The sequence below is a fragment of the Caretta caretta genome, chromosome 3 (assembly GCF_965140235.1).
Source record: "Caretta caretta isolate rCarCar2 chromosome 3, rCarCar1.hap1, whole genome shotgun sequence".
Classification (NCBI taxonomy): domain Eukaryota; kingdom Metazoa; phylum Chordata; order Testudines; family Cheloniidae; genus Caretta; species Caretta caretta.
Genome location: NC_134208.1, coordinates 209,156,952 through 209,184,289, shown reverse-complemented (window position 1 = coordinate 209,184,289; position 27,338 = coordinate 209,156,952). Strand labels below are relative to the sequence as shown.

General features: G+C 48.6%; 1 protein-coding gene across 1 annotated transcript in view; it reads left to right on the top strand.

The window, feature by feature from the left end:
• Positions 1-5,371: 5,371 nt before the first annotated feature.
• POLR1B (RNA polymerase I subunit B) overlaps positions 5,372-27,338 on the top strand; it is a 39,174-nt gene continuing 17,207 nt past the window's right edge. Inside the window, exons 1-7 of the mRNA XM_048842310.2 lie at positions 5,372-5,548; positions 15,060-15,227; positions 16,675-16,821; positions 18,555-18,687; positions 20,107-20,243; positions 23,526-23,749; positions 25,837-26,008. Coding sequence (XP_048698267.2) covers positions 15,138-15,227; positions 16,675-16,821; positions 18,555-18,687; positions 20,107-20,243; positions 23,526-23,749; positions 25,837-26,008 — 903 coding nt within the window. The 5' untranslated portion in view covers positions 5,372-5,548; positions 15,060-15,137. The remainder of the gene's footprint in view (positions 5,549-15,059; positions 15,228-16,674; positions 16,822-18,554; positions 18,688-20,106; positions 20,244-23,525; positions 23,750-25,836; positions 26,009-27,338) is intronic.

Here is a 27,338-nt window from a genome sequence, read left to right as displayed (position 1 = left end):
TCCTTGACAGCCCCAGTGTTTATTGGAGAGATTAACTGAACGAACAGGCCACGCACACACATACACAAACAAATGAAGAACTGCTCCCCCTTGTTATACAGTAATGACCAAGTACTGCATTTACAATGGCACTGTACGGCAGTGTTCTGGACCATTTCTGTTTCAGTCTGTAGTCCTGTCATTGATAGGTACTGGGTGATGACAAGCTCCCTTGATTATGTTCTCACTGCACAGATTCCCTGTCTTGGAAAGATGACCAATTGATGTTATTTGATGGTATTGACAAACTTCAGTCTATCAGCCCACCTCACCTTGAATGTTACCGTTGACCTTGTCCTGTTTTCAAGTTAGGCTCCTTAGATTTCTTGAGTCTAGGAGGAAATAAAAGTTGGAACATATGTTGCAGTGTACGTAATGCCCTGCCATTTTAGAGCACCTGCTTGCTGCCTTTGGGACAAATTCTGCCACTGTAGAGCCACAATTAACTCTGGACATCAGAATGGGGAGCCCCGCATTTACAGTAAAATCTGCACCAACTTTTGTTTTAAGCAACCAATTTAATGTATTCATGTGTAGAGTTTCAGGTACATATTTGTTTGACCTTGGGGTTGGTTATAATAGACCTCCAGTTGATGATCTCTTGCATCATCAATCAAAAGTCTTTAAACTACGGCGTTTCACTGTATTCCAAACTAACTGAATTCTGTTTAGTAAGGATCTGATTATTCGCACAATACCTGTTTAACTTTTCTCACCATTTTTAAAGATGTTTATCAGGTTGTCAAATTACTGGCTTCTTTGCCATATTCTTCGAAAGGCCTTTTCTCAGAATTCTACAAGGTTAATTGACAATAATACTTGGAGGGAAGAGGGGGGAAGGCATTTGTTACAGCAGAAGAGCAGTGTGTAACCAATTTCCCCATCCTTTATACCCTACTTATATCTGAAATATAAAATATTTTTCTGTCTTCCAAGGTGGTAGTCATTGCCAAGAGAAAACATCAGAAAGGTAACTGTGGTTTCTAAAATTCTGGGTGCTCACACTAAGGAAAATGTGTTTTGTCCAATTATCAAAATGTCTTTATCTGTAAGGGACTTGTTTTTGATTGAAGAGTTAGAACATTGTATGCTTGTGTGTAATTTTAAGTTAAGATCATGAACTTTTTTAAAGAAATTGCAAAAATAACATTTTCTAACTGAAGTCCTATAAAAGTTTAATTGAAAAGGCCTTACTCGTTAATGAGCTCTTGAAAGAGATGGATGCTGCTTTTCAAGAAGACGAATATCATCCTACAGAATGTGATTGGTGTCTAGGCTGATACGTTGTATCCTTTTTTGTGTCCTTCATTGAGAAGGATTTCAGACATGGGCTCTCTGAATAAGGGCCTCATGGAACTGGAATCCTGGAAGTCCCGTTTTCAGTTTGTCTGTGGTTTGTCTCATACAGGATAGGGGGAAATCCCATTTTAAAATTCATTGTGATTTTTGTGCTACAACTGTAATGTGCTCCCAGTCCATTTCAGAGGCTGACCACAACAGCCAAACAATTATGAAAATGCTGATGCTGTCTTAAGAAACCAGCTTTGTTAAGGAGGTCAGTCTTCTGTATCGCATTGTAATCAAGACCCTTCAGGACTGCATGCATGTGTATGGTCAATGCATTTCTTGTTCTCTAAGCATTGTTCTCTGCTAAGAGGAAAACACTGTGCAATAAGTAAGAGTTAATAATAATGTTTCATTATCAATGTCAGCTAAAAGTGTCTGTGGAAAACAGTAATGTTGAAAGGATCTGAAATGATCACTGTAGCGTACATAAAGAGCTCCTGAAGTTACATCCTATAGATCTTTAGTTTGTGTTTTCAAATTACTATCATGATGTGAGTGTGTATGTATGTCTCTCACAGGATTTGTGAGCAGTGCATGGTTCTCTGACATTTGTATTCAACTCTGTCCTGAATAACAATTAAAGAGAGAAAATCTTATTACCTGTTGTCTTTTTCTTTGTGAATAACTATACAAAGAGGCAACCACAGATGGGCGGGGAGTCTAGCTAAGCAAGCTGCTCGCCTTTACATTCACAAGTAAGCTTTTCAAGTCTTCCAAGTGGATATTGTGTCGAGGGGTAAATAGAGGGGAAACACATCAAAATAGATATGCTCACTAACAGCTCTACTGCTGCTGGGAAATAGCCTAGCCAAGGGCACAAAGCCTTGGAGGGTAACATTTTCCAAAGCCTCTTGGGGATTTTGATGTTGGGGGGAGCCCTCAATCTCTCCTGGTGAAGCTGTGCTGCTCTGTATAAATAAATGGAGCGGGGGCCTGGACCTTGGGGGTCTCCCACCTCCCAGAGGGGTACCCATACCACCAGGCTATAGAGTCATGCTCTTGCTAGCCTGTCGTTTTATTTATACAGTGGTGTCTGCACGGGTGGGGGGTGTTCTGAGGGCCGTGCCATGGAGTGGGCCTGAGTGTGGGGGAGAGGGCGGAGATGGGTGTTGCTCTGAGGGCCATGTGTGTGGATAGGGAGGTTCTTTTGAGGGCCCTGTGGGCGTGGGTGGCTGGGGATTGCTCTGAAGGTGGGAATGGATAGGGGGTGGGGAGGGGTTACGCTGAGGGCCCTGTGGGGGGTGGATGGAGCTTATGGGGAGGTTGCACTGAGAGCTCTGTGGGGGCCTGGGGGCATTGCGCTGAAGCAGTTCGCCTGTGGCTGGGGGATGGCAAGGCGGGGCTGCTCTGAGAGCCGGTGGGGGGGGTCGTGCTGAAGACCCTGGGGGTGGTGGATGGAGTTGGGGGGGAGGGGGGTTGCACTGAAGCCCCTGTGGCAGGGAGATGGCAAGGCGGGGTTGCTCTGAGGGCAGAGGGGGCATTGCACTGAGCATCCTGTCGGGGGTGGATGGAGGTGGGAGCTCCGAGACCTCGGGGGGGAGAGGCGAGGAGGGGTTGCTCTGAGGGCCCTGTGGGGGGGTGGACAGAGGTGGTGAGGGGTCGCGCTGAGGGCCCTGGGAGGGTGGACGGAGGTGGAGAGGGGTCGCACGGAGGGCCCTGTGGGAGGAAGGGGGTCAAGCTGAGGGCCCGGGGGGGGCAGTGGACGGGAGGAGGGGGGTCGCGCTGAGGCCCCGGGGGGGGCAGTGGACGGGAGGAGGGGGGTCGCGCTGAGGCCCCGGGGGGGGCAGTGGACGGGAGGAGGGGGGTCGCGCTGAGGGCCCGGGGGGGCAGTGGACGGGAGGAGGGGGGTCACGCTGAGAGCCCGGGGGGGGCAGTGGACGGGAGGAGGGGGTCGCGCTGAGGGCCCGGGGGGGCAGAGGACGGGAGGAGGTGGGTCGCGCTGAGGGCCCGGGGGGGGGCAGTGGACGGGAGGAGGAGGTGGGTCGCGCTGAGGGCCCGGGGGGGGCAGTGGACGGGAGGAGAAGGGGGGTCGCGCTGAGGGCCCGGGGGGGGCAGTGGACGGGAGGAGGGGGGTCGCGCTGAGGGCCCGGGGGGGGGCAGTGGACGGGAGGAGGGGGGTCGCGCTGAGGGCCCGGGGGGGGCAGTGGAGGGGAGGAGGGGGGGTTGCGCTGAGGGCCCGGGGGGGGCAGAGGACGGAAGGACGGGAGGAGGGGGTCGCGCTGAGGGCCCGGGGGGGCGGGCAGTGGACGGGAGGAGGGGGGTCGCGCTGAGTGCCCGGGGGGGGCAGAGGACGGGAGGAGGGGGGTCGCGCTGAGCGCCCGGGGGGGGGGCAGTGGACGGGAGGAGGGGAGGAGAGGGGTCGCGCTGAGGGCCCGGGTGGGGGCAGTGGACGGGAGGGGGGGTCGCGCTGAGGGCCCGGGGGGGGCAGTGGACGGGAGGAGGGGGGTCGCGCTGAGGGCCCGGGGGGGGCAGAGGACGGAAGGACGGGAGGAGGGGGGTCGCGCTGAGGGCCCAGGGGGGGCAGAGGACGGAAGGACGGGAGGAGGGGGGTCGCGCTGAGGGCCCAGGGGGGGCAGTGGACGGGAGGAGGTGGGTCGCGCTGAGGGCCCGGGGGGGGGGGCAGAGGACGGGAGGAGGGGGTCGCGCTGAGGGCCCGGGGGGGGCAGTGGACGGGAGGAGGGGGGTCGCGCTGAGGGCTCGGGGGGGGGGCAGAGGACGGGAGGAGGGGGTCGCGCTGAGGGCCCGGGGGGGGGCAGTGGACGGGAGGAGGGGGGTCGCGCTGAGGGCTCGGGGGGGGCAGAGGACGGGAGGAGGGGGGTCGCGCTGAGGGCCCGGGGGGGGGCAGTGGACGGGAGGAGGGGGGTCGCGCTGAGGGCCCGGGGGGGGCAGTGGACGGGAGGGGGGGTCGCGCTGAGGGCCCGGGGGGGGCAGTGGAGGGGAGGAGGGAGGTCGCGCTGAGGGCCCGGGGGGGGGGCAGTGGACGGGGGGGGTCACGCTGAGGGCCCGGGGGGGGCAGTGGACGGGAGGAGGGGGGGGGTCGCGCTGAGGGCCCGGGGGGGGCAGAGGACGGGAGGAGGGGGGGTCGCGCTGAGGGCCCGGGGGGGGCAGAGGACGGGAGGAGGGGGGTCGCGCTGAGGGCCCGGGGGGGGCAATGGACGGGAGGAGGGGGGGGGTCGCGCTGAGGGCCGGGGGGGGGCAGTGGACGGGAGGGGGGGTCGCGCTGAGGGCCGGGGGGGGGGCAGTGGACGGGAGGAGGGGGGTCACGCTGAGGGCCCGGGGGGGGCAGTGGACGGGAGGAGGGGGGGGTCGCGCTGAGGGCCGGGGGGGGGCAGTGGACGGGAGGGGGGGTCGCGCTGAGGGCCCGGGGGGGGCAGTGGACGGGAGGAGGGGGGGGTCGCGCTGAGGGCCGGGGGGGGGCAGTGGACGGGAGGAGGGGGTCACGCTGAGGGCCCGGGGGGGGCAGTGGACGGGAGGAGGGGGGTCGCGATGAGGGCCCGGGGGGGGCAGAGGACGGGAGGAGGGGGGTCGCGCTGAGGGCCCGGGGGGGGGGCAGTGGACGGGAGGAGGGGGGTCGCGCTGAGGGCCGGGGGGGGCAGTGGACGGGAGGGGGGGGTCACGCTGAGGGCCCGGGGGGGGCAGTGGACGGGAGGAGGGGGTCGCGCTGAGGGCCGGGGGGGGGGCAGTGGACGGGAGGAGGAGGGGGTCGCGATGAGGGCCGGGGGGGGCAGTGGACGGGAGGGGGGGTCGCGATGAGGGCCGGGGGGGGCAGTGGACGGGAGGGGGGGTCGCGATGAGGGCCGGGGGGGGCAGTGGACGGGAGGAGGGGGGGTCGCGCTGCGGACGGGGGGGGGTTCCGCGGCGCGCGCGGCCCGGGGGGCGGGGGCGGGGCCGGGTTCCGGAAGCGGCGAGCGCGTGGAGCGGCCGGGTCGGTTGGGCCGCGCGGGGCACGCCGGGAGCTGCCGGAGGCGCGCGGCGCAGCATGGAGGCGGCGGCGGCGGCGAGGTGGCGGGGCCTGCCCGAGCGGCCCAGCCTCGCGCCCCTGACGGCGCCGGGCTACGGGCGGCCCCGCGAGAGGCAGCACCCGGCCCTGCAGGAGCTGACCCGGGCCCACGTCGAGTCCTTCAACCTGGCCGTGGGCGAGGGGCTGCACCGGGCCGTGCAGGTGGGGAGAGAGCGGGGGGGTGCGGGAGAGAGCGGGGGAGTGCAGGTGGGGGGTGCGGGGGCAGTGCAGGTGGGGAGAGCGCGGGGGGGTGCGGGAGAGAGCGGGGGGGAGTGCAGGTGGGGGGTGCAGGCGGGGAGAGCGCGGGGGGGTGCAGAGGGGCGTGGGAGAGAGCGGGGGGAGTGCAGGTGGGGAGAGAGCGGGGGGGTGCGGGAGAGCGCGGGGGGAGTGCAGGTGGGGGGCGCGGGGGGAGTGCAGGTGGGGAGAGAGCGGGGGGGGCCCGGGGGGGGCGGGGGGGAGTGCAGGTGGGGAGAGAGCGGGGGGGGCTCTGGGGGGAGTGCAGGTGGGGAGAGAGCGGAGGGGGCGCGGGAGAGAGCGGGGGGGTGCGGGAGAGAGCGGGGGGCGCGGGGGGGAGTGCAGGTGGGGAGAGAGCGGGGGGGTGCGGGAGAGAGCGGGGGGGCGCGGGGGGGAGTGCAGGTGGGGAGAGAGCGGGGGGGTGCGGGAGATAGTGGGGGAGTGCAGGTGGGGGCATGGGGGGGAGTGCAGGTGGGGAGAGAGCGGGGGGGTGCGGGAGAAAGTGGGGGGAGTGCAGGTGGGGGGTGCGGGAGAGAGCGGGGGGAGTGCAGGTGGGGAGAGAGCGGGGGGAGTGCAGGTGGGTGTTGCGGGGGGGAGTGCAGGTGGGGAGAGAGCAGGGGGGTGCGGGAGAGAGCGGGGGGAGTGCAGGTGGGGGGTGCGGGGGGAGTGCAGGTGGGGAGAGAGCGGGGGGGTGCGGGAGAGAGTGGGGGGTGCGGGGGGGAGTGCAGGTGGGGAGAGAGCAGGGGGGTGCGGGAGAGAGCGGGGGGAGTGCAGGTGGGGGGTGCGGGGGGAGTGCAGGTGGGGAGAGAGTGGGGGGGTGCGGGAGAGAGTGGGGGGTGCGGGGGGGAGTGCAGGTGGGGAGAGAGCAGGGGGGTGCGGGAGAGAGCGGGGGGAGTGCAGGTGGGGGGTGCGGGGGCAGTGCAGGTGGGGAGAGAGCGGGGGGGTGCGGGAGAGAGCGGGGGGAGTGCAGGTGGGGAGAGAGCGGGGGGAGTGCAGGTGGGGAGAGAGCGGGGGGAGTGCAGGTGGGGGGTGCGGGGGGGAGTGCAGGTGGGGAGAGAGCGGGGGGGTGCGGGAGAGAGCGGGGGGAGTGCAGGTGGGGGGTGCGGGGGGGAGTGCAGGTGGGGAGAGAGCGGGGGGGTGCGGGAGAGAGCGGGGGGAGTGCAGGTGGGGGGTGCGGGGGGAGTGCAGGTGGGGAGAGAGCGGGGGGAGTGCAGGTGGGGGGGTGCGGGGGGAGTGCAGGTGGGGAGAGCGCGGGGGGGTGCGGGAGAGAGCGGGGGGGAGTGCAGGTGGGGGGTGCAGGCGGGGAGAGCGCGGGGGGGTGCAGGGGGGCGCGGGAGAGAGCGGGGGGAGTGCAGGTGGGGAGAGAGCGGGGGGGGTGCGGGGGGGAGTGCAGGCGAGGAGAATGCGGGGGGGTGCAGGGGGCGCGGGAGAGAGCGGGGGGAGTGCAGGTGGGGGGGTGCGGGGGGGAGTGCAGGTGGGGAGAGAGCGGGGGGGTGCGGGAGAGAGCGGGGGGGAGTGCAGGTGGGGAGAGAGCGGGGGGGTGCGGGAGAGAGCGGGGGGGAGTGCAGGTGGGGAGAGAGCGGGGGGGTGCGGGAGAGAGCGGGGGGAGTGCAGGTGGGGGGAGTGCAGGTGGGGAGAGCGCGGGGGGGTGCGGGAGAGAGCGGGGGGAGTGCAGGTGGGGGGCGCGGGGGGGAGTGCAGGTGGGGAGAGAGCGGGGGGGGCGCGGGGGGGTGCGGGAGACAGCGGGGGGGGCGCGGGGGGGAGTGCAGGTGGGGAGAGAGCGGGGGGGTGCGGGAGAGAGCGGGGGGAGTGCAGGTGGGGAGAGAGCGGGGGGAGTGCAGGCGGGGAGAGAGCGGGGGGGCGCGGGGGAGTGCAGGGGGGGAGTGCAGGTGGGGAGAGAGCGGGGGGGGTGCGGGGGGGAGTGCAGGCGGGGGGTGCGGGAGAGGGGATTGCAGGAGGGGGAGGGAGTGCGGGTTGTAATGGGAGCAGGCCCGTGCACCCTCGGGAAGGGCTGGTGCGTGGCAGCAGGGGCCGCCAAGGCAGAGAGCTTGGGGCTGTCTCATGCCCCGTCGCTTTACGCCCCAGCTTGCCAGGCGCTGGCTCTCTCTAGACAAGCCCTAAGTCGGTTTCTGATCCGCGCCTGCTGGTTTCCTTACCAGCCGCATCTCCACAGCAACCTGTTGAAATACGCATGAGGATGGGTTGTTCTTATGCTGCTGTTGCACTGACGGGCCCAAAGAACCGGAATGGTTTAATGGGCAATGATTTTCCTCAGCTGGTTATTTACCCTCATAGAGACCACGTGGGTGAGGGAATATTTGTTGCGGCACCAACTTCTGTTGGTGAAAGAGACAAGCTTTCCAGCGCACACAGCTCCTCTTCAGCCCTGGGAAATAAGCGTCACAGCTAAATACAAGGTGGATCAGATTGTTGAGCATAAGTAGTTAGCACATATTTCAAGGGACCTTTCAAAGTGAAGTGGGCCCCTTAATGCCTCTCCAGTCATAGGTTTCAGAGTAACAGCCGTGTTAGTCTGTATTCGCAAAAAGAAAAGGAGGACTTGTGGCGCCTTAGAGTAACCAATTTATTTGAGCATGAGCTTTCGTGAGCTACAGCTCACTTCATTGGATGCATACCGTGGAAACTGCAGCAGACTTTATATACACACAGAGATCATGAAACAATACCTCCTCCCACCCCACTGTCCTGCTGGTAATAGCTTATCTAAAGTGATCATCAAGTTGGGCCATTTCCAGCACAAATCCAGGTTTTCTCACCCTCCACCACCCCCCACGCACAAACTCACTCTCCTGCTGGTAATAGCCCATCCAAAGTGACAACTCTCTACACAATGTGCATGATAATCAAGGTGGGCCATTTCCTGCACAAATCCAGGTTTTCTCACCCCCCCCACCCCCCTCCAAAAAACACACACACAAACTCACTCTCCTGCTGGTAATAGCTCATCCAAAGTGGCTGAGGTGGAATTCCTCAAGGGCTTCTTTTCCATGGTGTTATAACCAGGATGGTGTTATCAGGAAGATCACCGATGGATCCTGGCCACTATGGATGTAGAAGCCCTCTACACCAACATTCCACACAAAGATGGAGTACAAGCCGTCAAGAACACTATCCCCGATAATGTCACGGCTAACCCGGTGGCTGAACTTTGTGACTTTGTCCTTACCCATAACTATTTTACATTTGGGGACAATGTATACCTTCAGATCAGCGGCACTGCTATGGGTACCCGCATGGCCCCACAGTATGCCAACATTTTTATGGCTGATTTAGAACAACGCTTCCTCAGCTCTCGTCCCCTAAAGCCCCTACTCTACTTGCACTATATTGATGACATCTTCATCATCTGGACCCATGGAAAAGAAACCCTTGAGGAATTCCACCATGATTTCAACAACTTCCATCCCACCATCAACCTCAGCCTGGTCCAGTCCACACAAGAGATCCACTTCCTAGACACTACAGTGCTAATAAACAATGGTCACATAAATACCACCCTATACCGGAAACCTACTGACCGCTATTCCTACCTACATGCCTCCAGCTTTCACCCTGACCACACCACACGATCCATCGTCTACAGCCAAGCTCTGCGATATAACCGCATTTGCTCCAACCCCTCAGACAGAGACAAACACCTACAAGATCTCTGTCAAGCTTTCTTACAACTACAATACCCACCTGCGGAAGTGAAGAAACAGACTGATAGAGCCAGAAGAGTTCCCAGAAGTTACCTACTACAGGACAGGCCTAACAAAGAAAATAACAGAACGCCACTAGCCGTCACCTTCAGCCCCCAACTAAAACCCCTCCAACGCATTATTAAGGATCTACAACCTATCCTGAAGGATGACCCAACACTCTCACAAATCTTGGGAGACAGGCCAGTCCTTGCCTACAGACAGCCCCGCAACCTGAAGCAAATACTCACCAACAACCACATACCACACAACAGAACCACTAACCCAGGAACCTATCCTTGCAACAAAGCCCGTTGCCAACTGTGCCCACATATCTATTCAGGGGACACCATCACAGGGCCTAATAACATCAGCCACGCTATCAGAGGCTTGTTCACCTGCACATCCACCAATGTGATATATGCCATCATGTGCCAGCAATGCCCCTCTGCCATTTACATTGGTCAAACTGGACAGTCTCTACGTAAAAGAATAAATGGACACAAATCAGATGTCAAGAATTATAACATTCATAAACCAGTCGGAGAAAACTTCAATCTCTCTGGTCATGCAATCACAGACATGAAGGTCGCTATCTTAAAACAAAAAAACTTCAAATCCAGACTCCACTGGGAAACTGCTGAATTGGAATTCATTTGCAAATTGGATACTATTAATTTAGGCTTAAATAGAGACTGGGAGTGGCTAAGTCATTATGCAAGGTAGCCTATTTCCCCTTGTTTTTTCCTACCCCCCCCCCAGACGTTCTGGTTAAACTTGGATTTAAACTTGGAGAGTGGTCAGTTTGGATGAGCTATTGCCAGCAGGAGAGTGAGTTTGTGTGTGTGTGTGTGTCCCCGGGAAAAGGGCGGGGGGTGAGAAAGCCTGGATTTGTGCTGGACATGGCCCACCTTGATTACCATGCACATTGTAGGGAGAGTGGTCACTTTGGATGAGCTATTACCAGCAGGAGAGTGAGTTTGTGTGTGTGTTTTTTGGAGGGGGGTGGGGGGGTGAGAAAACCTGGATTTGTGCAGGAAATGGCCCACCTTGATTATCATGCACATTGTAGGGAGAGTGGTCACTTTGGATGGACTGTTACCAGCAGGAGAGTGAGTTTGTGCGTGGGGGGGTGGAGGGTGAGAAAACCTGGATTTGTGCTGGAAATGGCCCAACTTGATGATCACTTTAGATAAGCTATTACCAGCAGGACAGTGGGGTGGGAGGAGGTATTGTTTCATGATCTCTGTGTGTATATAAAGTCTGCTGCAGTTTCCACGGTATGCATCCGATGAAGTGAGCTGTAGCTCATGAAAGCTCATGCTCAAATAAATTGGTTAGTCTCTAAGGTGCCACAAGTACTCCTTTTCTTTCTCCAGTCATAGGAACTGGGGTAAAGCTGGAGGTGAGGCACGGTTAATGGGTTATATAGATTGTTGTAATAAGCCATAAATCCAGTGTTCCATGATTTTTAGTGTCTGGCAAAGTTATGACTTTAGGCTCCCACAGTCGTCTTTTGAAAGCGTTGTGCAGATTTCCTTTGAGGATGACGACTGAGAGGTCAGTTATAGAGTGATCGTTGTGAAAAGTATTCACCCACAGGTGATGTGGAGTTGTCGTCTTTTGTCATTTTTCTGAGTAAGTTCATTTGAGAGCGTAGTGATTCTCATTTCACCTGCAAGAACCCAGTTCAATATAGAAATAATCTCCCTTGACCGTACACCCCTAGTTGTCACCTACTATCCCACACTGGAACCTGTATGGAGTATCATCAAACAGTTACAACCCATACTCTGGTTGTATGGGGACCACATCCTGAAATAAATCTTTCCTGAACCCCCTCTTCTAGCTTTCAAACAACCCCCCAACCTCTCCCAAGTTCATCAGAATCAAGATCCACACAGATCAGGACACTAGCTCAAAGTGGCACCAGATCCTGCCAGAATAACAGGTGCAAAACCTATGATCTACCTGCACTACCACAATGATCAACAACCCTCACAACACACCTTTCAAGATCCATGATTCCTACACACACCTATCACAACAAGTGGTGTACTTCATCCAGTGCACTAAATGCCCCAATAATAAATATGTGGGTGAAACGCAGAACTGACCCCTGCAGGACCCTACTAGATATGCCCTCCCAGTTTGACAATGAGTCATTCATACTACGTTTGCCCTTCTACAGTTGTCTAGGACCTCACCTGTCCTCCATAAGTGCTTGAATTGCTAATGCGTCTGAGATTACTTCCACTAGTTCCTTAAACACCCGAGTATGAATTTCATCAGGCTCTGCTGGCTTGAATACATCTACCTTAGTTAAATATTCTTTAGCCTGTTCTTTCCCTATTTTGGCTTATATTCTTTGCTGTTAATTTGAATTGTGTTGAGTATCTGGCCGTTATTAACCTTTTCAATGAAGACTGAAGCAAATTAGGCATTAAACACTGTCTTCTTGTTGCCATCAGGTATTAGTTCTCCTTCCCTGCTAAGTAGAAGACCTACACTTTCTTTTCTTTCTTTTGCTCATAATGTATTTAAAGAACCTCTATTGCCTTTTATATCCTTTGCTAGGTGTAACTCTTTTTGTGGCTTAGCTTTTCTGACTTTTGTCCCTACATACCTGTGCTATTCTTTTGTACTTCTCCTTAGCAATTCATCCATGTTTCTGCTTTTTGTAGGATTCCTTTCTGATTTTCAGGTCATTAAAGAGCTCCTGATGGAACCATATTGGCCTCTTACTATTCTTCCTTTCTTTCATTCATATGGGAATAGTTGGTAGTTGTGCATTTAATATTGTCTCCTTGAGAAACTACCTCGTCTCCCGAATTCTTTTATCCCTTGGAGTTTATCCCCATAAGAGCTTACCTGCCAGTTCCCTTTGTTTATTAAAGTGTGCTTCTTGAAATACATTGTCCTTATTCTGCTGCTCTCACTCCTTTCTTGCCTTACAATCATGATATCTATCATTTCATGATCACTTTCACCTAAATTGCTTTCCACTTTTAGATTCTCAACCAATTCCTCTTTGTTGGTCAGAATCAAATCTAAAATGGCTGCCCCAGGTCACTTCTTCCTCTTTCTGAAACAATAGGTTGTCCCCAGTACATTCCAGGAACTTATTGGAAACACTGTATTTTGCCATATTACCGTATATACTTGTTCATAAGCCGAATATTTTTGGTAAAAAAGTGACACATCAAAGAGTGGGGGTCGGCTTATAAACAGGTCTACACCAAAATTTGATGATTTTAAACTCTATGAAATCATTGAATTGAATATCTAATACATTGTCGTTTTGTTTACCCAGAGCGTCTGCGGGCATGGAGCCCCTCAGCCCCCTGCGGCCGCGGTTCGCCGTTCCAGACAATGTATAAACAAAATGTCCCAACCTGGCTTACCCTGACCGGCCGGGAGCCAAAGTTTGCCGACCCATTTATTGATGTCAATACTGCAGCCTTTTAAAGTTGCAAAGGCTTTGTTTAGTGGACTAGTTTGGCTTGAAAGGAATACTAAAAGAGCAGTGCTGCAGATCTGCATGACATTTGACCCATGCAGTTTACAAAATATAACGTGCAGAATCGATGGACTCTCTAATAAAATTGAAATAGCCTGTTGTCCCCACAGAAATGCCAATCTACAGGGCTGCTTTGAAATAAAAAAAGAACAATAATAATTTGCCAGTGATAAAGCAGGTGACATTCCTATATAAAGTCCTACAAAATTTATAACTACAATAATAATAATCTATTTTCATACTAGTATTTAAAATGAACAACAGTAAAATCAAAAGCAAAAGGTCTGCTTATCACGCAGCATTCAAACTTAAAGTTGTTGAATATGCAGAAGCAAACAATAAATGCGCCGCTGCTCATGAATTCTGTATCAATGAGAAGCAAGTAAGAGAATGGCGAAAAAATAAAACAACACTAAAAGACATGCCAAGAAGCAAAAAAAAATGTCCAATGAGGTGTGCTTCATTTCCTGAGCTGGAGAAAGATGTCAATAATTGGGTTGTTGAATGTCGACGAAATGGGTACATTGTCACTAGAACTGGAATTCGTCTGCGTGCTCTGCAAATGTCGAAAGATGACAAATACAAGTCAGTAAAGCCATCAATGTTTGTCGCATCAGCGGGTTGGTATACTCGCTTCATGAACCGTCATAGTCTCTGTCTTCGTCAGCAAACAAAGCGCAAAAGCTGCCGAGAGATCTGGAAGAAAAAATTGAATCTTTCCAAAGGTTTATTATAAAATGTCAGAAGGAATATGCATTTGAACTATCACAAATAGGAAATATGGAAGAAACACCGATGACATTCGATCTCCAGAGCAAGCAACAGAATGGTAACCGGCATTGGTGGAAAAAACAGTTTTAATTAAAATCAATGGCCATGAAAAAATCCATTTTAGGGTGGTTTTATCATGTTTGGCAAATGGATCAAAGCTTTTTCTTGTTGTTGTTTTTAAAAGAAAAACCTTACCAAAAAACATGAAATTTCCTGCTGGTGTCATCGAAAAGGGATGGATGGATGAAAGTGGGACTATTGAATGACTGGAAAAAGTGTGGAATAAGAGACCAGGAGCACTTATCAAGGGACCTGCTGTGCTCGTTTGGGACATGTTCAGGGCACACAAGATAGATGAGGTGAAAAATGTGGCCAAAAATAGGACAACTACTTTGGCTGTAATACCTTGAGGCTTAACTTCAGTTCTACAACCACCTGATGTCTACCTGAACAAACCCTTTAAAGACTGGCTACGTAAAATGTGGTCTGAATGGATGTGCTCAGGCATGGTGAAGTTGACAAAAGGCAAGAATCTTATGAAGCCCGAAATCAATCTGGTCACCCAGTGGATCAAGGACGCGTGGGTGTCCATTCGCTCAGAAATTATAGAAAAATCATTTAGGAATTGCTGTATCAGCAATGCACTCAACAGGTCAGAAGATGATGCCATATTTGATGATGACACAGCAGAGGCTGATGATGAGAGGGAATCTGAGTCTGAAGACAAAACTGCCGAAATCGACAATGACAATGCAGGTGCAGCTGTGACTGAAGCTGAGTTTAATTAACTGTTTGGTGAATCAGAGATTGATTCAGACTTTGAAGGATTTTAAGACTTTTTAAAGTCTCATATTGTTCTAAGTTACTTGTTTTAAATATCCATTTACTGATTTCAAATACTGACTGTAATTTTGAAGATGAATACATTTGTTCAATGATTATTATAACAGGTTTTTCGTTAGATTACATTAAAATAATTCTAGCAAAACTTTTGAGTGTTTCTTGTGACGCCAGCTTTTAAAATATAGGAGGGTTTGGCAAACTTTGGCTCCCCGCCTGTCAGGGTAAGTCGCTGGCAGGTCGGGACGTTTTGTTTACTTGGAGCATCTGCAGGCACAGGCTGGGAATGGCAAACGGCGGCCACTGGGAGCTGAGGGGCTCCGTGCCTGCGAATGCTCCAGGTAAACAAAATGTCCCAACCCGCCAGCGGCTTACCCTGACGAGCTGGGAGCCAAAGTTTGCCAACCCCTGAAATATAGTGTCGGCTTATGAAAGGGTCATACAGTTTTTACTGTTTTTCCCTATTCATCTTGGGGGGTCGGCTTATAAACGAACGGGCTAATGAATGAGTATATATGGTACTTTTTCTACCGATAGCTGGATAGATCAAGTCTCCTGTTACTGTTGTTTGTATATGTACACATACAGAGTTTCTTTTGGGTTTCAGGCTGTTCCTGCTCTGGAGTTTGCTTTCAAAAATGAACGCATCACTCTGGCAGTTGTGGGCGCTGTCATCAGTCCTCCTATGGTACCAAAAGGGAGTATCTGTAAAGAGCTGAAAGTATACCCAGCAGAATGTAGAGGACGCAGAAGCACCTATCGTGGGAAACTGACTGTAAGTAGTAATGGCTAGAATAGTACTTTCAGGGAATGAAAACTCCACTTTTCCACTGTCTGGTATGTGCTATATTTGCTTATAAACCATAAGCTTGTAAATAAATACCTTTTCCCACATGTTCTCCAGCTGTTCTGTGGATCACCAGTAGTACTTGAAATGAAACATTCTGGGAACCATACTGTGGCGAACTGGGATGTTAGTAGAAGAGGTACATCCACGAGAAGATCTTTCTTTTACAAAATGGCCTACAGAATGGAAAAAGTTGGAGGACCATTGCCTTATGCTGCTGGAAAGTCATGAGTCTCACCTTTGCAATGATGTCTGGCATTTGTTTCTACACTTGAAAACGCCAGAGATATTGATAACCATTAAAGAAATATTTGTATATGTCACAATTCAGGGTAACTGTACCCATATTCCCCCTTCATTGTCCCTCAAGGACACCCACCCTAGGATCTTGGCTCTTCATCCCTCACCTCTCTTTGGCAGAGACCCATGTCACTCTCCCTCCTGACCTGGGTTTTTCCAGGCTGTGCAGATGCCTGCCTACCCTGTGATATCTCAGCAAGCCAGACCACATAAAATGGCCAGTATCTGCACTTTACTGAAATCTGAGATTTTTTTCTTCACTTTATTGGTATGCTTTAGCTTCTTTACGTTACAGGAGCAGGAATTCCATTATGACTTTGACAGTAGTAAGAGACTTGAACAGGCAATCTGGTTTTGCTGGGAGAGGGAGCCATCGCATTAATACAAAATAATTCTTAAATTTTTTGTGAAACTGTTCTGAAGTTTTACATAGTTAACATTGCATAACAGATTAAAAATACCAGTACTCCAATGCTGTGAAGTCTATTATTCTGCCTCCTGCCAGGCTATAAACATCATAAGCACTAATACTCAATTTGGGGCTTCGAGGGGGGGTTGTAAATAACAGTAGGACTTAGTTCTCACTGAAATATCAAACTACTTCAGTTGTTGTGTAAGAGAAAAAATAATTTTAATTCCACCATTGTAAGAGTTTTGTTCATCCTTGCATAACTTTTGTAATTTTGTTTAAACTTTCCAAAGAAAAACAACCCCAAAGCCATAATCCTTCCTTCAGGCAGAGATGAAACATAGGAAATTTTTATTCACATTATAATGAATAAAAATGGAATTATAAAGAAAGTCCCAATATAACCTGAACTACAGTAGATGTGACCATGCGTCCACTATAATATATAATTTGTTTGTCTTTATTCTTATAATTGATGTATAATAAATTGTAACTAATTGCTGCTGTTTTTCTTTGCAGACAGTATAATTTTTTTGCTATTTATGGTTTTGTATTGAATATACAATGCTGTAACGTAGTTCATTCTCTAACGAGAGCGTGCTATATTTATTGTTGTCTGTGTTATTTTAACTTTCCTAATAATTTGATGTATTTGTTTCTCTATAGGCTGACATCAGCTGGTCAGTGAATGGTATTCCTAAAGGGATTATTAAACAGTCCCTGGGATATGTTCCAATCATGGTGAAATCTAAACTTTGCAATTTACATAGTCTTCCTCCCAGAGCTCTGATTGAACACCATGAGGAAGAAGAGGTAACAGTAGATTTTGGTGGGACAGGAATATCTTCTTTACCATGTGACAAGGGAAGTGGGTTTTACATTAGCTTGAAGGATTTGGCACCTCTATTTAGAAGCACAATGTGGCATATTTTCTGAGTTTACACCTTTCTTAAAGCTTCTGTGTGGTTTCTCTGGGGTCATAAGTCTCAGCTCTCGAGGTGGCTTCAGGTTACTTGCCCTTCAGAATACCTATAGCCCTCATCTTGAGAAGGTAAGAGCTCATGGGGTACCTCATGTTCATGCAGGCAGTGACCATTACTGGTACTAGATGTTACTTTCCAGATGTGCAGCTGCCTCCGGAAAACTATCCTTCCCCTCCTCTGGAGGCATGCAGGGCTGCTTCTGTTCTCGGTGTTAGAGTTTAAGGCTTGAGCACACTCTGCCCCCGGCTGCCAGCTACTGCTAAGCCATGGTACTGGGGCTCCTGGCTGATGGTGAGAGTCTTACAGTACGGCTCTTTGGACGTGATACATATCCCCTTCATAGCCATAGATTTTACTTCTCCATTACTTTTGGGTTCACTTTTGCTGTTTTGGCTTTTTTATCTGCTCTGTCTGATAACAAGTTGAATATGTGGATACAGAGTCATATAGTGCTATCATTTTTCATTAAAAGTGTAATAATTTCTTTTCAGTTTACAAAGTAAATAACCAATTAGTCTGCTTTCAGTCCGTGTAATCTGCAATGATACTCTCTTATTGCCAGGCCCATAGCCACGTATCATGCATCTTTATAATTAACTTTGATTGCACACTCGTAATTTGAACAAACATGTAAAGGTGAAGAGAATTTTCTCTGGAATTAATTTTTGTATTGGATGTTAGCACCACACACATGCTAAATTGCAAAGCCATGCAATAAATGTGCATGTATCATGTGTATTTGGCCACTTTACGTGTACTTTGCACACTAATGCATCTCACCCGAGGCTTTGTCTAGTATTTCAGATGGCTTCAAAGAGCTGCCATTTTTAAAAAAATCAGTTGGACACACAGTCATGTTCTTTTCTCCAAGTGTGGAATAGAGCTTTTCTTCCTCCCAGTTTTCTACGCAGAGACCTCGTGTGGGGAGAGGGAACATTCAGATCAGTGAAAAGTTTTAAATCCAATATTTTATATCACTCAAAACAGGAACTTTACTCTTGGAAAGGGGAGCTTCTTAGTAGATAGTACTTGCTAGTAGCTCTGAAAGGGCCCAAGGTATGGTATTTTAAAGTTGTGATATTTCTATGTATACTAAAGTTATTATAGGTCATTTTAGAGGTTTCTTTAGTTTTCAGTCTTGTCTTCTCATTTTCTCTGCATCTTCTACAGTTGGACTTAGTGTAACTAGTGCACCTGGCTTTACACGTGGACGGATACAAAAAATAGTCCCAATAACTCCTTTAAACACCACTAAAATAGTTATTTTTGTAAAATGCATGGAATTATACAGAGCGTATAATAGTATAGCAGGTTTATTGGCACTTGTTTGGGATGACCTCCGTAATGCACTCTTACCTGTTGTGTGAGTAATGCATGCATCCCAAGCACATGCCAATGCAACTTGCCATGTATTCCATACATATAAAAAAGATGGTGTGTATTTTATTGTCCAGTAAGAGCTAATTTTTCTCACTTCCATTTTGTTTCTTGTATAATAGATACTCTGTTCAGATCTTTGAACTCTGATGTATTAATTTTTAAAGCACTTCTTTCTCTTGTCAGGAAATGGGAGGCTATTTTATAGTTAACGGTATAGAAAAAGTTATCAGAATGCTGATTATGCCTAGACGAAACTTCCCCATTGCAATGATAAGACCCAAATGGAAAAGCCGAGGCCCTGGTTACACAGAGTATGGTAAGTGTAGTGATTTCATTAGGGGCATCACCTTAGTAAGACAGTTGTTTGAGAATAAACAAAAGAAAAAGAGCAGGTGACTTATTGTATTTAGTTATTGCTTTCTGTTTTGTTCATGCACTTGTGCTATACCATAAACATGGCAGCCTGCTCAGATGAGGGGAAATTCAATTCTTTGAAAAGGGAGAAGCCCAGTGCTGGAAAAAGCAATTATTTTAACATTTGGATGAATTTTAGTGCTTGTGAAAATAAAAGGCTAATTACATTATAAAAGGCATAAGAAAGGTTGATGGCTTTTGATTGTTGTAATCTGAACCATCAATATCAGGTGATACTGGATTGTGTTCTGTCTGATTCTGGGTGATCCATCTTACATTGTGAGCAGGGTGTGATGGAAACGAACCTGAGTCCATCAATCCAATAGCCACAGAAGTCTGTTGATGCTGTAGGCAACACTGAATTTCCTTTCCCTACACTAAGTTAAGGTAGTAAAGAGATTTATCCACAGTTAAAATAGAATCTACACTACCTCCATCGTAAGGCTCAGTGTCATAATTGGTAATGGCTCTCCTTTGAATCCTGCCTGTTACTTATATTAAAACTCACTATCAGCGCTCCCTGTTTTTAATGAAAATCCTGTCGGTGCATTGTGTTCTGCCTCATTAAAAATGCATTGTTTATATTTATTCACAGAACAGGTACGTTTTTGACAGTGAGCTTGAAGCTGCTGTGTAAGACACACAGATACACTCCTTGTTCCATATGATCTAGAAGGATGGTGGTACAGGATCTGCGTTTGTTTCCCTAATTTGTCCCACCAGTGTGTCTGAACTCCTTTTGTCATGCTGCTACATCTAGTAATAAAAGAATAGTTCAGTCACCATGGGCCTGATTCCCCACTGCCTGACACATTGCAGAGTCATGTACACTGTACAGTGAGTCTAAAATGATATCAGATCACAACAATAGCATTTTGCACCCACTTTGCACTAGTGTAAAAGGTAATGACCTGATTCAACACGTGCTTAATTTTAAGATCGTGAATAGCCCGTGAAGTCAGTGGGACGACTAATGCTGAAATACCTTGCAAATCAGACCGAAGGCAGTAGCGAATCAGACCCTGTTTTTGATTAATCCTTGATCTCTCTCTTGAGACTGCCAGCAAGCGGGCCAGCTGTGATCTCAATACCCATCCTGTGGGAACTGAAGTGAGACCTCTAATTAATTTCTAAGCAGTTATCTACAAGTGTGACATGATGTCTCAGTACGACGCCTTTGAGCATACAGTGCCCCGACCCAAGGAAATCTAACCTGTATCCGGAGCAATCGAGAACAATGCTTGTTTTGTAGTGCCGATAGAATGCAGTCAATAGTTTCTATGTTGTAGAAGTGAATCTTTGCTTATGTTCGTTTTGGCAGGTATATCGATGCACTGTGTTAGGGATGAGCACACTGCTATAAACATGAACCTTCACTACCTGGAGAATGGTACAGTGATGCTGAACTTCATTTTTCAGAAAGAGTTGTTCTTCCTCCCACTGGGATTTGCACTGAAGGTAAACTATCATCTAGTCTTAGGTTTTCTGGTGAATGGAAGGTTGATTGAAGAATTGCTGTGGAAAGTGTAGCAGCCGGTTTCTTGCTTGGAAAAATGACTTACTCAATAACTAATTCCACATGAAGTATTTCATTAAATGATACTTGTCATCTTGATTATCAAGGATTGTAGTCCAAGCCAGACCTGCCTATGTCGGTAGTATCATATTTAGGGCTGAAGTATGAGAATGTGTACACAGCTGAAGAAGGTGAAATAAGGTTTTGTATAAAAGTTTCTTGGCTTTTTGCTATAAAACAGTACTGATGAGATGTTTTTAAAAGGTAATGGTGGGGAGTTTTCCATCTGAACTCAAGGATAAAACTGTTTTAAAACAAAACTTGTTGTGCAGAATACATTCTCCAGCACAATATTGGCAGAATGTTTTCAGTCCGTATCCCAGGTATTGGCAGTATTGTCCAGTGAAAGATTTTGGGAGCACGTGAATCTTTGTTCTCCTCAGATAAGTCATGTCATCCCAATTGAAAATCAAGCAAAATAGTATAAAAACAAAATGCTGCTTCTGTACAGAACTTTCCTGGATAAACAATGTTAGAAGTGGTTGCAAAAATACAGGGTTTTTTTTAAAGTGATTGTGAAACCACCAATGTGTGCAGTGTTGTACAGAACACAAAGGAAGTCAGCCCTTTGCCCCATCGGGCTTAAAATATGAAGGCCCAATCCTGTAAACCTCCGTAGGTGTAATAGTTATTACCATGACCTGTCCTGTTGCTCACCAATCTTACAGAAGGGTCCTTGGCGCCTTTGGGATTTTGCTGTCTTCCAAGTCTTCCTTCCTGGTGGTTACCTTTGCTGCCAGGAGGATCTCAAAGACACAGACACTGATGCACTGTCGTCCATGATAAAAGTGTCTGCCCGTTCTCCTCCCTAGATTACAGAGACATTTGGGGAAGAGGAGGCTACCCATGTTGAACTGGAGAGCTGCAAGTTGTTGTTTAGACAGGACCAATTTCTTAGGAAATCTTCTGGTGGTGAACTTTGGGCAAAAAGTCCAAAGCCCTGTCATCCTGTCTCAAAGGCATTTCGAATGAATTCGACTGTGCATCCAAACCTGATTTCACCTACAGTACCTTATAGCCCTGCTCCAGAACCTCTTAGAGCTCATTCCCTCTAGGGGGGTGGCAACAGCCATGGTGTCTGTCTGTAACATGGCCTCAAGGGAACGCTGTGGTGCTGCTATCCTGAGCTCAGCCCGCACCTTCAGATGCTGGGTTCAGGAGGGTGGCGTTTCAGCCTTGAACTAGCAGGGTTCCTTAGCTGACCCCTACAGCAAGGCCACTGCTAGCTATTCTCCTACAGTGGGCTCTGTGGAGGCAGATTCATGAAGGAAGACCTGGGGGGGTTACTATCGTAACTCCAGTTCTTGTTATGTTGCTTCCACAGAACCACCCTGCCCCATTTGCTCCCTTCTGCTTCTGAGCTGAGCTCCTTTTCACATTTACTGTGGTAGAGAGGAGACGGTTAGAGGGTCCAAGGGTGGTTATGTCCTCAGCCCAAAGGTGGAAGTCTGTTCAAGGGACATGCGCAGGCCCCCAACTGACACCAATCTAAACAGTTCTATGACCACTGCCTCAGGTGTGCAACTCCTACCATGTGAGTGCGTCTTCGTAGCACAGTTAACTTGAATTATAACTTGAGCATTACTGCAACTAGAGTCCCCTCCATGACCACAAATATTTAGCTTTGGTTAAATGGTGCTTTAAATTCAAGCTAACTGGGGTGGACGGGCTGTTTGAAGGACAGGGATGCTGATGCTCGAGCTCATAATGCTGTGGGATTGCAACAGCACAAGGTACCCCTACTCAACAGCAGCTAATCCATTCATTCTGTGCTGCAAATCAAATAACTGTGTAACTCTAGTGTTGTTTTGAAGTGTGGTTGCTCTCACTTGAGCTGGACTAACTCCAGTGTGCTAACTCGAGCTAACTGGTGCAGTGAGGATAAGCCCAGTGCCTCTATAGAGGCAATGAGTGCATTTAGAGAGCACAAGTTACGGAAGGCAAGCAACAACTGGATAATGAACTTTCAAAAAAGCTCATAACTCTAGAATACAATTTAGTAAGCACAGTGCATGAATTTTGCTAAGCAAGACAGTGAAAGTTTTCAAAATATCTGTCTCTGGACAGAATAGAATGATTTAAATTGTGCTTTAAATAGGTAGTAGTAAAGACTTGGCTTCAATTAATTATTTTCATCTTTCTTTTCCTGAAAAGAAAGCACATTCTTTCTGCTAGTAATGTCAGACTGCTTTTGTAATCTAGTTGATGTATTTGATTTATCAACCCACCAGGATGTGTCCATTGTCAGACGACATGCACATGCTTTGTTGAAATGGCAGCTTAGTTTGACAAATTACATTTCTTCACAGGCTTTATTTTTGTTTTAGTAAACAAGTGAAAGTTATTTCTGATTTTTCTATTTATAAAACCTCAGTCTGTGTGAGCTGTTTTGTTTAAATACGATCACTACCCAGTTTAGAATGTTGGATTTAAATCTAGGGATTGCAAACTTGAGCATTGTGGCTGAACTCAGGGTACGCTACAGCTGCAACAGTGGCCCAGCTATGGCACTGCAATTATGTTGCTAGAGCACCATATTCTAGATGCTTCCTACAGCAATGGAAGGGCTTTTTCCATCAGTGTAGTTAAAGCACCTCTCGCGGTGGATGAATTCTTCCATTGATCTAGCTGCGTCTCTTCAGGGATTAGGTCAATCTAACTACGTCGCACAGGGTGTGAAATTTTTCACAGTCCTATGCAACATAGCTAAATCAATCTAATTTTTAAGCCATCCATTCCATTATAAAAACCACTTATTTTCAATTTACTTAAATGTCAGTAATTAGTGATTTGAGACAAATTGGGAATTAAATTTATATTGTAAGCAAGGTCAGTCTATAAAAATATAAAAAATCTTATTTAAATGAAGAAAAACTATTTTTATTCATCATTCTCTGTATTAACCCAGCTTTTGCTTTTCCAGGGGCTTCATTAGGGGTATTAGTGGTGATCATCAGATTGTGTATACCCAGGGTCTTTCTCCACAGCTAATCGAACCTCAGAAAACTGTTTTCATTTTAGGGGAAGGGTATTAGGACAAAAGAGCATAAACCAGCATAAGTGACTGGAGTGACCTGGTCCCATTCTATAATTTAATTAGACATGGTGATTTATTACTCTTGGTTTTTCTTTGTTCTCTGATCTGGTGCCTTTCTCCCCTCCAGGCATTAGCTGGTTTCTCAGATTACCAGATTTTTCAAGAGTTGATCAAAGGAAGAGAAAACAACTCCTTCTATAAGAACTGCATCTCTCAGATGCTGAGAATGGTAATGGAGGAGGGCTGTGCCACGCAGAAGCAGGTCCTTAACTACATTGGGAAATGCTTCCGAGTGAAACTCAACCTTCCTGAGTGGTACCCAAATGAGCAAGCTGCAGAATTCCTTTTGGAGTACGTATTCATATAGCAATATATAAGTAAATGATTGAACTACAGATGTAGTCACATTTCACTGTCTGACCTTACTGTATCATGACCAGCTTTTCAGTAAACTCAGGGACAAAAATTTAGAGAGACATCCACCCCCGAATAACATTATGGGGACAGTTTTCAGCTAGTTTCTGGAAACTTTGCATTTACCTTAATCTGTCTGCAAATACATATCCACCAAATATGTGAGCATGATTTCGGAGGATGGCTGCAGACTTGGTCCTTCGTGCATTTTGCCACATGGCTTTGTAGTGGGTTTTATAAAAGATCTAAATATCCTCAACACTGAGAGATAGATGTTAGGAAATTGAATAGTGAGCACTGCCTTAACTCTGAATCTACTGTACCACAGCCTGCTTGGCATTTAACCCATTGTTTGAAGTCCTTTGCACTTGAGCATAACAGGGTGAGTGAAGTTTACCTTAAAAGGTTTTTGGGCAGTATATCTTTAGGTAGAGGAGAGAAAATAAATGCTTCCTCCGTGGAATAACATAGGACACCGCATTCCATTCCAGTTTTTACTTTGAATATTTTTAAGGGGTGGGGGGGAAGGAGGAAGTGGTATTAGGGAATCCCTGGTTCATGATACAGGTGTTTTGAGTTGAGGAGCTCTTGCTGCTAGCCCTTGAAAGGAACTGATTGGAAGGCTCCAGAGTCCTTGAGATACCTGTAGTTAGAGCATGGTCAGTGCGGTAGAGACCTCAAGCCAGCCTACTGGTGACTCAAAGGGTTAAAAATGTTAAGAGTCAGAGTCATCTGGAAGGACAAGAGTCAGGAGTAAGAATCCTTCATGATGATCTTCAAAGAATCGGAATTTCAAGGTTAAACTATCTATTTTTTTCTTTTCAAAATATCCTGGGGCTCTTCGTCCATATGGACTAAACTGAACATTTTGTTCATCAGAAAGAGTTTTCAGTTGAAGTGGGAGTTGAGACAGGAGGAAGCTGAAGGCACTAGATATGGTGTGCACCTCGTTCAATTGGGCTTTGGTAATTATAACTTGCATATTTTGAAAAAGAATTTTCCTGCCAAGTTTTGGCCCAGAGTGGACCTTTATAGTTGAGTCATAAACACTTGAATACAAGGGAGGACAGAGTGGAAACAATCATGGCAATGCTAAGATAAGCAAGGGCGATAGGTGCTACCTAATCATGGCACTTGCCTCTGGGAAAGTAAGCTTGTAGCTGATCTGCTTTGACAGGAATTTAGGAAGTCTGTACTTCGTCTTGCCCATGTTAAGCTGTATTCAGACCAAAATTTTATAACCAAGTGCTCTGCTGGGACATGATAGGAGGTTTGATTGTGATGTTGCATGGCAGTAACAGAGTGTTAGTGAGTACATTTTCTATTTACCATTTATTTAGAGGGAGACAAAGTAGGTGAGGTAATACCTTTTATTGAACCAGCTTCTGTTGCTGGAAGGGACAAGTTCGAAAGCTGTGTCCCTTCACCAACAGAAGCTGATCAAGTAAAAGATATAACCTTTCCTACCTTGTCTCTCTCCTATCCTGGGACCAGCATGGCTACAGTAGCACTGAAAACATTTATTTTGAGTGCATTTTGTGTTTACTATTTCTCTGTGGAACAGAGTTAGTGATGCACATATATGATTGCACCACATTTTATGTGAAATCCGTGTGCGAAATTTAGCCTTCATGTGGATCTGTCTCAAAATAATTTTGTGCTTTTAAGTCAATTTGGTGCTTAAAAAGGTGTAGAATTAACATTCCAGGAGTCTCTCTTCATCCAAATAACAGGCACAGTACTGGGAGCAGCAGTGCGGGCTCATCTGCTTATGTGCCTCAGTCATGTTCTGGAAGATTTGCATCTCTAAGGATGATGAGAGGGATGTCTCTCAACCCTTTCAGGCCGTGGTCTGCGTTGAAATTTTTGAAAAACCCCCAGACATGTGTGGGGGAAACTGTTATGCAGCTTAACTTTTGAGTTAGTGAATAAGAGTTTGGTCAAGGGCTGTTCAGGCGGGAGCTTGGACCATAAATTCTGTTAGAGATGGAGTTAATTGGCCCTTTTTCTTCCTATTCCTACAGTCAGTGCATCTGTATACACTTGAAAACCAAAACTGAGAAGTTCTACTTGCTTTGTCTGATGACCCGGAAGCTGTTTGCTTTTGCCAAAGAAGAGTGCATGGAGGAGAATCCAGATAGCCTTATGAATCAGGAGGTGCTTACCCCAGGGCAGCTTTACCTCATGTTCTTAAAGGTAATGCCTTAAAGTGTTTAAAGCTGTGAGTGGCAGGAGAACCTCTAGATATACAGAAAAGAGAGCAAATCTGAATCCAGCATGTGGCGTATTTGAATGGCTCGTATAAGAGGAGTTTGTGAGGAGGCAGCTGGGCTCTGGTGGATCATGCTGAGGATTGAGATTCAAAAGATATAGATGGTGTTTCTGACTCTGCCCGTGGTTTGCTGTGTGACCTTGGATATGTCACTTAACCTTTCTGTGCCTGCTAGCCTGTCTGTGGAATAGGGATGGTGCTTTTTGCTCATCCTCGTTTGTTAGAGCACTATAACATCTACAGCGAGAGCGAAGTATTATCCACTAAGCACACCACACACAGGATTCTCACTCCTGAATTAGCATCTCAGCTTCTCGGTATAAAGCTGGCATCACTCCCTCAGTCAACACTGTGCCGAATGCTGTCGACAGACCCCTGTGCGGAATGCTGTTGGCAGACCCCCAGCTCAGGCCTGCACTCTGAGGATTTCACTTTTGAGTCACTCCAGGCCAACCTTGTGTCAGCTGTAGGACAGCAGGTATGTTCTTCATTTCCCAAGTGTTCAGGGAGACATCTGTAGGCAGGTTTCACACCCATGTACATCACATGAGACACTCAAGCAGCACTGACCTTGGCTATGACCATTTGTACAGGACATCTTTCTACCACAAGTCCGCAAGCCTGCTTCATCCTTCTTCAAAACCATCTCTAGAAAGGAAAGGTCAGAAACCCCTAAGTATGCTAAGATGCATGGAGGCACCAGGCATCATAGGACACTGAGTAGGATGTGCTGAGTTAAGTCCTCTGAGGTGGAGCAGCTAAGAGTGTATTTGGCTGCGTTGATACAGTGCAGCTGATCTAATGCACCAAAGATAACAAGGAAGAGTTTGCGTCAGGGTTGCAGTAAAGTGCACCGAATGATTGGAGAGCAAATGACTGCACCAGGGGCCCGAACTGCTGCCAGTTCTGGGAAGCAAGCACCAAAGGGCGCCGTGATGTCTGAACATGTTGGGAGAGTGCTTTGAGATACTGTTTGAATCAAGTGACCAAAGCACCAATGGATGGCGTTTTGGGACAAGAGTATTAAGACACCAGGTCCAAGACAGACAAATTTTTATTTATTTTTTTTTTTAAGTTTGATTGGCAAGGAAGGGTTAGAAATATCAGAAAGGATATACTTTGGGTTGATCTGTAGGGAACACCTTCCCCAAACTAGATAAAGAAGGAATTGGCTTGGAATGCATGGGCAGCAATACAAGAGTGAGTGTCTTGGCATAGGACACCCACTGGGGGTTGTGATAGAGGGAATTCTGC